Source organism: Ambystoma mexicanum, chromosome 8 (assembly GCF_040938575.1).
Source record: "Ambystoma mexicanum isolate Mex_15411 chromosome 8, UKY_AmexF1_1, whole genome shotgun sequence".
NCBI classification, from domain to species: domain Eukaryota; kingdom Metazoa; phylum Chordata; class Amphibia; order Caudata; family Ambystomatidae; genus Ambystoma; species Ambystoma mexicanum.
In genome coordinates this window covers 1,008,999,802-1,009,010,842 of record NC_090929.1, presented here as the reverse complement: position 1 = coordinate 1,009,010,842, position 11,041 = coordinate 1,008,999,802, and the positions used below count along the sequence as shown (strand labels likewise).

General features: G+C 51.4%; 1 protein-coding gene across 1 annotated transcript in view; it reads right to left on the bottom strand.

The window, feature by feature from the left end:
• Nucleotides 1-1,490: 1,490 nt before the first annotated feature.
• The window catches only part of LOC138472650 (DPY30 domain-containing protein 1-like), a 344,183-nt gene continuing 334,632 nt past the window's right edge, over nt 1,491-11,041 (bottom strand). The window contains exon 5 of the mRNA XM_069610929.1: nt 1,491-1,647. Coding sequence (XP_069467030.1) covers nt 1,597-1,647 — 51 coding nt within the window. The 3' untranslated portion in view covers nt 1,491-1,596. The remainder of the gene's footprint in view (nt 1,648-11,041) is intronic.

The window sequence follows — 11,041 nt, the reverse complement described above, 5'->3', positions numbered from 1 at the left end:
ACATTGCATTTCACCAGCCAAAGCAGCAAATCATACATACTACACATATGTTCAAAAAGTCCTGTTACAGTCAAGTGAACCATGTCAGTTGACACCACTGTGAATGACTGCATGTCCAGTACTTCACTCATAAATCCCTCGAGAGGGCAACAACACATCTCTCAAGGTTGAAAAAAGAAAATAAATGTCCATCCCGGACATGGTTAACCAAAAAATAAGATGTCAATCCTGGACAGGTTTGACAATGTGTCCATTCCAAAAGGGGGAAGGTGGGGGGGAGGAGGGGCCTAGAAAAAGCATTCCCAGACAGGTTAAAATAATTTTTAAAAGATGTCCATTTTGGTCCTTGGACAGTGGGTGGGGGGTGGAATGTCAACCCTGGCGGGTGGAGGGAGAGGGTGTGTGTCTATGTGAGCAAACAAAAAAAATACATCGATGAAGAAAAGGAAATCCCTCCATGGACATCACAGTACAGATGGTTGAGGTGGCATGGGTGGACCGTGGCTGCCATCCTGCAGTGGATCATCAGCTGGTGGTGGTGCACCCTGTCCGCACAGTGCCAAAGCCTGGTCCTCATTGGCTAAGGCTAGCCATGACACAGATGCATACACACACAGATGCATACACCAGCAACCCAAAGGCGGTGAGCTCACAATGCGCTTCTTCACGAATGGCCAAAAAGTCCGCATGTGCATTCATCCGTGACGCATCAACTTGCTGGGACAACGTCTGCCTCAAGACATCCATCTCTTTGTGGATCTGGGACCTTGTGGAAGAAAGTTCCTTGTGCAGTGAAGCCCTTAAACTCTCCTTCTCTAGATGCTAACGTCTCCTGCTTCAGGGGTTCTCTATGTGCCACTGCATCTGCACACAGGGAGTCCTGCAGACACTTTAGATGAGCCTGTAGGCCTTTGATACTGGCCTTCATGCCCAGTTTGTGGGAGAACTTTGAGGGCCGCATCTCAGCATGCAGCTTCTTCTCCAGGCCGACCACCAGTTGCTGCAGAAGTCACTGAGAGGCCAGATGCTGTGCATCAAGATTAGCAGGTTTGGAGATGTTCCTGGTCATGCTGTACATGTCCCCGGCTATGCGATGCATTTCTCCAGAAATGTCCTGCAACTTGTCACCATGCTGGATGGCTGTATGCAACATGTTCTGCTCCTAGAATGACTCTCCGGCATGCACAAGCCCACCACATGTGCGTGGTCAACAGCGGTGGGATGCTGGGGTCCAGGCACATTGCAGTGGGAGCCTTGTCATTGGCTGCAGGTCTGTAACGCGCTGTTGGGCAGCAGTCCCAGAATCTGACCGCAACTCAGGGGACTGCGATCTCACAGCCATAACCACTGCAGATGTGGGGTACACCACTGACTGAACCTGTGAAGCCTGGTGCACCTCTGCAGAGTCAACAGCCCCATTCGACCTGCCCACCGGGGCAGCCTCCTGGTCCCTCAATGAGTCAATCACACCTGGTTCTGCAATCTCAATTGCAGAGTCAGCAGAGTCAGAAGATTCAGGAGCACAACTGATGAACGTCTGTAGCACCTGTGGATGTTCATGGCGCAGGACACCACAGCCTCCACTGGTGGACTAACTTACGACCTCCCCCTCTTCCTCCTCCTCCTCTGCATCCGATGCAGCATCACCTGCACATGGACAGACAACAGCATTATGAGTCATGAGTACCTTTACAAGCCTGCACATGCGCATTACAATGCAAAAATACACAAAATGGCTGGAAACACATGCATCACACATCGTGACTTTGCATCACAGATGAATGGTTTTAGCTCACATGCACAGTCATGTATTCATTGATCTCCACATACATACCTTTTATGTCAGACTGGTGATTTGAACGTAGAGCTCAATGATCAAAGTGTCAGTTATAAATTGCGCATTATGCAAAGCAGACAGGTACACACATTGGTGTCATTCTTCCCCAAACCATTTCTCATGGATTGTCTTCAGACAGTTCAATAGGAGAGAACATGACTGTCCACCTTCGAATGATGACACACCATCAGATTGTTTAACCTATGTTTTGACTAGTGTCACACCATGCACTATACAAGATAAGTGCATTCAACATAATGCCTACAACACAGGGGAGAGGTCTGTGGGTTCTCCAACCCTGGATGGCTAGTCACAACACTGTGTGTCAGTACAGGCAGCTTGGAAATGTATCCTGACAAGGCGTTCCATAGGTGCAGGTGACAGAACAAACATGCACCTCAGCAGCAACTGCTGTGTTTCAATATCATATATTGCATGTTCATGATGTACAATGTAAATTGACTGGTCCCATTAGTGTGGCAATTGTACATTGATGTTGAGGAGGTATACTTTTTGCGTGGCACAGAGGTGTGCCTTGGGTGATATGTGAACGTGAGGGGGGCATAAAATGTGCTTGCACTGTGCACATATTTGGTTAGTGACAACCCTGAATACGAGTACTGACACTGCTGTGAAGCCCAGTAGACCGTGATGTGTACTCTCACACAAACATTTGTCACGCATTGGAACCACACAGCCACCTCCCCTAGCACAGGCCAAGTGACAGAAGTGGACAGGGAAGTGAACATGCATTGGCCATGGATGGCTGACAACTGCAGCCAGCTGTACTACTACACATATATGGATTGGTCAACCATAATTGTCCACACATACGATGAACCAAAGGCCACTCACCAGAGGTGTTCTCATAGGTCTTCAGGCCTCTCACACCTTGCACCTGCTCACTGCTAATGAGTTGACTAATCGGCTCTTCAATTGGAGTCAGCTGCTCCTACTCTGCTGGCCCCGCTCCAGTGGCCAGTGCAGAGCCCAGGTTGTCACTGAGCTTCTGCTTGGTCCTTCGCGTGAGATCATTCATCTACTTCTGGACCTCTTTAGCAGTGCGCCTCGCCACACCATAGTCATTGATGAGTCCCGTCACAGCAGCCAATGCGCCATTCATTGTGCAGGAGTAAAGGTGCTGCTTCCAAAGGAGTACATCTCATGATAGTGATCTGTCACATAGTCTACGAGGATCTGAAGCTCCTCATCAGTGAAGCGCTTCTTCCTCTGTGGACCCTTATCCTGTGATGGGTCTTGGGGTGGAGCCTCTTCCTGCTCTGTGGAGCATCCCCTCTTGGACCTAGTGGCCCTTGCTGGTTCACCTGTCGGCCCGACCATATCCGCGTTCAGGTGCCGGGTCACCTGTGGGCTGAGGCACACCATGACCTCCTGGGACTGGGGCAGATGTGTCCCCACCATGTCCCCGCCCTTTCCCTTTCCCTTTTGGGGCCTTACCACTCATGGTGCAGGCAAAATGGATGAATGAAATGCGCACCAATATACTGTGCTAGTCAAAATGAGAAAGGGAACAGTCTAAGTGATGTACAATGTAGATGTGTGGTCCAGCAAGGCTCCAATGCACCGCAAAAGCAATAATATGCAGTAAGCGATATGCAGTGCCACCCCAAGAGCCAAGAATTGCATGGGCGATACCCAGGAAGCTTCCAAAAAAAAAAAAGTACGCGATACGCAGAGGCACCCCGAAATAAACACATTGCATATGCGATACAGCATAGGCCTTAAAAAGGGAAAAAATACAGGCACATATGCGCAGAGGCAAACCCCCAAAATGAAAAATGTTGTATGTGTTACTTGAAGGAAACCACTTGCGTAGCACCCCCAAATGTGTGTCTGAGAAACTGGTCCATTTTCATACCTTCTTGCGCAAAACCAGTGATGCGCGCCGCACCTCTTTAATATCACTGTCATTGACATGAGCGCATAACTTAATAAGGGGCTTTACTTTGTTTTCTGCTGCCTCAGATGAGGGGCGTGCACCAAAGTTCCTCCTGCCTGCATGCCATTGCTTTTGCTTCCTCTGGCCCTGCATTGCCTCAAACACTCAACATCTGCTGCTGCCTGATTGAGTGTAAGTACCTGCTGCCTACCTGCACTGTCTTGGAGGGCCAGCTGTTCTGCAATTGCCTGTTCTCCTGTGTTGGGCCTGTGACCCTCATCTGGAATTTGGGACTTCCACCTCTCCCTACCAACTCAACCACAGCTCCACAACACCTATCCAGGACCCAGGGAAGCCACATGTGTCTCTGGGGTTGCCATGTTGGGACCATAACCCTCCTCCTGAGAGAGCAGCACCCCCACGTCAGAGAGGGACAGGGCTGCCAACCTCACCAGCACCGAAGTTGCCATCCTGGTGGATCGGATCCTGGGTGCCTATGATGCCCTCTTCAACCCTGCAATGCAGCTGGGTAATGGAGGACATCACCAGATCTGGGAAGCGGTGGCAGACCGTCCACTGAAGAACGTGAAGAAGTGATGCGAGGACCTCAAGACCCATAGCCATGAGAAGGTAAGGGCAGCCCTTGCGGCAGAGCCTACAGTGGCGATGTACTGTGCTAGCTGCCACCAGTTGTCATGAAATCAACTGCTGGTCCTTGAGACGTTCTACCCGGAACTTCACTCCGAAATCTGTGAGTGGCAAGGACGCCTGGAAGCTGCCGGTGAGTACCCATGTGGAGCACTGCTCTACAGTGTATGTGTGGCATTCATGGTGCATTGACCTCTCATTAAACGGATGTGTCATCCTACGGCATTTGAAGGCCAAGTTAACGTGTGTTCCTGCAATATGTATCTACTGGGCCACACGACATAAGCGATTGTTCCTCAGAAATGTGTGCCGGTACATGTTGCATGCTTACAGGTCAAGCTGTCAGCTAAGCATGTTGCTAACTCCAATTGGGTGGACAGGTTCCCAGGGGCACTTCCTATGTCCCTCACTGCATGACATCACTTTGGCATTGCTATGGTGGCATTGCATGTTATTTGTAATGTGTTTGTGGCCACACGACAATGTGCGCTGATGACATATGCATGTGTCATGACTGTGATTCATCACAGTCCCTACACTCATGTGTCAGTAGTCATGCGGATTACATGGGCGTGCATGTGTGTGTGTCAGTTGCTGGTTCACATATGCTGCACGATTGTTAATGTTGTGTATGCCACACATGCATTGACACTAACTGATGTCAATGTTCTTTGTCCCATTTTGCACAGTTGCTGCAGCTTGTGAAGTGGGCAGAGGCATTGCTGTGGAGCGGAAGCGCAAGGACCCGGCCACCAGACCCCGGCACACACCCCAGCCAGCCTCCATTGACACCACCTCTTTTGAAGGAGAATTGGCTGGGGGAGCGCCAGTACCATCAGGCGAGGCTGCTGGGGGTAAATTCCAGGAAGTGATTGTGGTGGGTGACTCCTCAGCGGCTGTGGGGCAGGGTGCGGAGGCAGAGGGGCCATCAAGGGTAGAAGACTCTATGGAGTCATCCAGGGTGATGGAGGTGGAGGAGGAGGCAACTGCAGGCCAGCGCAAGGACCATGTGGGGGCATCCAGGAGGGTGTTCAGGCTGCACCCGGTGCATACACAGGCAGCATATAAGCCTGCTGCCTGTGTATATAGTTCTTAGTGTTAGGTTTTATTTTGGATTTTTATTTTCATTTCAGCCCTGGGCATTGTACCCTTTCCCATGTTTTGTTTTTGTTTTGTGAATGTTATAATACAAGTTTCTGAGTCATGATCACTCTCTTGTTGCAGTCTCTTTTTGTCCATGTGCAAAATCACTTCTTCTCTGTTGTTGGAATGCATTTCAAATAGTACTGTCACGTGGGTTGGTGCCTCAATGTGGATGTGCGGGCTACACTCATCACTTGTGCACTCATCATTCAGTGGCTGTATCCCTCCCAAGGCAGGGTTCCCACCCGCACACAGCTGCAATCACCCACAAGCTGCTCTTGTATCATGCTGCATATCTGCCACTGAAATGCAGAATTCTCCGATTATTTACTTTTCAGTCTGGCTGCACACTCTCCGACAGTCTTCACATCACCTAGACACATGCCAGTTCAACCTGTGTCACTTGCAGGGACTTTGCCACTCCTGCCTACCTACCTGACTGCCTTCCTTCATTCATTCCTTTTGTACTGGCTCCTATGCACACACACATTACATATGACTTAATACAATGTGTGCTCTCTCATACTTGGGTCCCCCAAGAGCATTCACCTACAGCACTTTGGGCCATTGCAATGGGAAATGGGCACCATGATGCATTCCATTGCCTTCCATTTCATTGCTATGTCAATTGTACATGGTGTGGTCGCAGTCTAGCTGGTGCTACATTATGCTGTCCTGTTCATGTCCAACTGGGTGTGTTGTACCAGGGAGTCCTGTGATGAGCTACGGACATGGATTCTGCAGCAGTGTTCCCAGTTGTTCAAGTTGGAGGATATGTGGCAAGTGTACTTGATGTTGGAGGCAGGCTGGCGTCATTGAGGTGAGTTGTTGATAAACATCGGAGTGTAAGTGTGTCATATGGCAGGACCAGTGACCTAGGGGTACTGTCAGAGCTCAGGGGGCTGAGGGGAGGAAGGTGCACTGTCAGGGGGCTGCCTGGGATGGTGGTGGAGTTGGGGGGAGGCAGGTGGTGTCATGGTGCTGCCTGGGGTACTGGCAGAGGTGAGGAGGACTGGTGGGTGGTGTCAGAACTTGAGGGGGCTGCCTGGGGAGGTGGCAGAGGTGAGGGGGCTGTTGTGTAGTGTCAGTACTTGAATGGGCTGCCTGATGTAGGGGCAGAGGTGAGGGGGCTTGTGGGTGGTGTCAGTACTTGAGGGGGCTGCCTGGGGTAGTGGCAAAGGTGAGGTGGGCTGGTGGGTGGTGTTGGGACTTGAGGGGGCTGTCTGGGGTAGTAGTGGTGGTGAGGAGGGCTATTGGGTGGTGTCAGGACTTGAGGGGGCTGCCTGTTGTAGTGCCAGAGGTGAGGGGGTTGTCGAGTCAGTCAGGGGAGTGTGGGAATTGGGGTCTACTGCTAGAGGGCTGCCTGGGGTGGTGAAGGAGGTGAGCGGGGGCTGCCAGAAGGCTGCCTGGGGTAGTGACAGAGGTGAGGGGGGCAGGTGGGTGGTCTATGGACTTGAGGAGGCTGCCTGGGCTAGAGGCAGAGGTGAGGGAGGTGGTGGGGGTGTCAGTGCCTGGGGTAGTGGCGGTGGTGAGGGGTGCTGGTGGAAGGGGAGTGCACTGTCAGGGGGCTGCCTGGGGTATTGCCGGTGGTGAGGGGGCGGGGGCGTGGTGTCAGTACTTGAGGGGGCTCCCTCAGGTAGTGGCAGAGGTCAAGGGGCTGGTGGGTGGTGTCAGTACTTGAGGGGCCTGCCTGGGGTAGTGACAGAGGTGAGGGAGGTGGTGGGGGGTGTCAGTACTTGAGGCGGCTGCCTTGGGTTTGTGGTGGGGGTCAGGGGCTGCCGGAAGGGGAGTGCACTGTTAGGGGGCTGCCTGGGTATTGGTGGTGGTGAGGGGGCTGGGGGATGGTGTCAATACTTGAGGGGGCTCCCTCAGGTAGTGGCAGAGGTCAGGGGGTTGGTGGGTGGTGTTGGGGCTTGAGGTGGCTGCCGGGAGTAGTGGCACTGTTGAGGGGGGCTTGTGGGTGGTGTCAGGACTTGAGGGGGGCTGCCTTGGGGTTGTGGTGGAGGTCAGGGTGGTGTAGGGAGGGGGTGTACTGTCAGGGCACTCCCTGGAGTGGTGACGGAGGTCAGGGGGAGTGCTGTCAGGGGGCTACCGGCGGTAGTGGCAGTGGTGAGGGGGCTGGCGGGTGGTGTTGGGCCTTGAGTGTCTGTCTTGGAGTTGTGTAAGAGGTCAGGCGGATGTGGTGAGGGGATTTACTTTCAGGGGGCTGCCTGGGGTAGTCATGGAGGTGTGGTGGACTGGTGTATGGTGTTTGGAGTTGAGGGGGCTGCCTGGGGTAGTGGCAGAGGTGAGGGGTGCTGGAGGGGGGTTTTGGGACTTAAGGGCTGGTATGACTTAGGGGTGTGGGCCAGAGGTTTGAGTGCCTTCAGTGTAGGGGTGACTGTCCGCAGTTTCGAAGAGGTGCAGCCTTGACTCACGGGGGTACTGGACACACACTTTCGCACAGGTGCAGCCTTTATTTACAAGGGACTGCTCACTAAGTTTTGAAGGGGTGCAGCCTTGACTTATGGGGGACTGTGCGCAGTTTTGCATGGGTGCAGCCTTTACCTACGGGGGTGCATGCAGTTTCCAAGGGGTGCAGCCTTGACTTACGGGGGGTCCGCACACACACTTTTGCATGGATGCATCCTTGACCTATGGGGACGTGCACAGTTTCGCCAGGGTGCAGCCTTGATTTACGAAGGGACTGCACACATACTTTCTCACGGGTGCAGACTTTAATTACAGGGGACCGCGCACGCATTTTTTAAGGGTTGCAGCCTTAACTTATAGGGGACCGTGTGCAGTTTCGCCAGGATGCATCCCTGACCTATGGGTACCGCGTACACAGTTTGGCACGGGTGCTGCCTTGATTTATGGGGCACCGCAATCAGTTTTGCTGGTGTGCTGGATGGTGGGGCAGAGGTAGGCATAAAGTTTATTCTTTGGCAATGGTTTTTGTTTGCGTGGGGGCGTGTTGTGGGCATTTCAGGCGCAACTCAGTTTTCTTTGGCCATCGGGTTACTTTGCGCTTTGAAATCCATGAATACGCAGAACACGCAAACGTATTTTTAGTTGGCGCAAAGTTGTTTTACGTACATAGGGCCTCATTCCGAGTACGGCGCTAACCAATGGCGCTATTAACGCCTTGGTTGACGCCGTACCCGGACCGGCAGCGCCTTGGTGGATGGCGGAATCACCGCCCCATTCCAAGGTTGGCGGGGCGGTAATTCCCCATTCACCAAGGCTCTTCCCCATTCCCAAATGAGCCCCCATAGGGCTCAATGTGAATGGGGAAGATGCAAATAACGGTGACCGTTCATTACGGTCACCGTTATTGGCTTGGAGGCCCCTTTGCGCCCTCGACTTTAACACCTGCTCAAAGCAGGCGTTAAGGGCGAGGGCGCAAAGGGAACTCGGAGTATGGCGGTAAGGGATTACCGCCACCGGTCTCCTTACCGGTGGCCGCTATCCCTTACCGCCATACTCGGAATGAGGCCCATAGTACTTTCCGGGGTCTTTGAACATTTTCTATAAATCCAGCCCTTAGTGTCCTGTTTGTCCTTGCATCAAATGTAACTTTCCTGAGTGTCATCACTAGTCACTATTCGACTTGGACAATTATGTACAAACTAGTGGTACTGACGTATTGCATGCATATCTATCGCCCTCCTCCATTCTCTCTCTCTGTACCCTCTTTTTCTGTCACGCATTAGTAAGTCAAATCAATTCTTTAACCATCAAAATAAATTATCACAATAAAATAAACACAATAGTACAATGAATACTTAAAACTTTTCAGTATGATAAAAACGTCCTTTCTGTGAATATGGGCCTAATTACAAGTTTAGTTTTAGTGGTAAAACATAGGATAAAACATAGTGGCCCTCATTACGACCCTGGCGGAGAGGGTTTTACGCCGGCGTAGAGCATGGCGTACCTTTCCGCCTGACTACGAGTTCCCGTAGCGACATGGTGATTTTTACGCCTGCTTTTTGCAGGCGGAAAAATCCATGGCGCTACGGGACTTGTTGTTAATTACGCCACCGTAATTTACGGTGGCGTAATTAACGCCTTCCCCACTCCCATTATGCCCTATGGGGCAAAAATGGGAATGGGGAAGGGTAAATGGGGATTGGGGACTTACCGCCCCGCCAAGGTCGGCATGGGGCGGTAAGTCCGCCAACCACCATGGCGGAGTTGGCAGCTTAGCGCCATGGACCATGGTGCAAATTGCACCATGGTTCTCCGCCAGGGTCATAATGAGGGCCAGTGTATTTTAGAATACTGGATGTTTAACCACTCTGTGAAAGAATACAATTAGGTTCTCGGCACTCTTGATATGAGCCTGCTTTTGTGTGGAGGGAATTACCTGCACACAAAATCATTACTTCATGCAGTAATTACCATATGCAGTTATTACCAAATGCGGTAATTACCGAACCCCATTATGGCCTAGGGACTCCAAAATAGGGAATAAAAGAAGGGACTGCATGACTTGGAATCTTGCAGCCCCTTCTATTTCCCAGAATCTCTCCGGGTGCGGTAACAGTAACTGAGTTTGACAGTATTACCAGAGATAATACTGCCAAACTCATAATGAAGCCTAAAACTCATAATGAAGCCTGTGGCCCTCATTACAAGTTTGGCAGTGCATAAAAAAAATGGCCGGTAATTCTGTTACTGCCACTTTTCCTGTGCCGCCAAACTACAAGTTTGCCAGTGGGGGGTTGACAGATTTACCTCCAGCCAAGAGCGGGATGTAAATCAGGCCCCCACCAGCAAAAAACAGCCGGTATTCCCAGCACTGGGATTACCAGTGTTGGTAATACTGGAAATTCCCTCCATGGAATCCTACAGGACTCCATGGTTTGAGGATTTACCGCTGTTGCCTGCACCTATCAGGTGCTGGTAACGATAGGTCTGTTTGGCAGTATCATGCCAGAATTACGAGTGGGATACTGCCAAACTCCCAATGACCCCCCAGCAGACCATGATCTCCAAGGCCAAGTCGGCTTACTACACCTCCAGCATTGAGGCAGCCTCCAATAGGAGCAAAGACTTATTCAAAGTAGTCAAGCACTGTGTCAAGCACACACATGTCCCTGAGTTGCCTTGCTTCACAAGAGAAACGTGTCTTCATTAACAATATGTATAAGATCAGAGGTGTCATTGATGTCTCAAAAGAGAATGGAGCCCTGCAATCCATACCCCACTTCCCTTTGGGGACTGCCCTCCTGAGCTTACCTCCACCGCCTCTCTCCTAAGGATCTCTCAGACACTCTTTCTTTCCTTAAACCTACATCTTACTTGGACAACCTGCTCCCAGCCTCCTTCACTAAACAACTCACCGGCCCAGTCCTCAACATACTCCTCAGTATTTTGAATGCCTCCCTTAACTTAGGTGCATTCCCAGGCACGTTGGAGACAGGTCTCATACAACCCCTACTCGTAAAACATTTGTTTGACCCAGAGAGTCCAGCCAAATACAGAGCTATCATGACTCATGTCTCAAAAGGTTGGAGTCTAAGCCT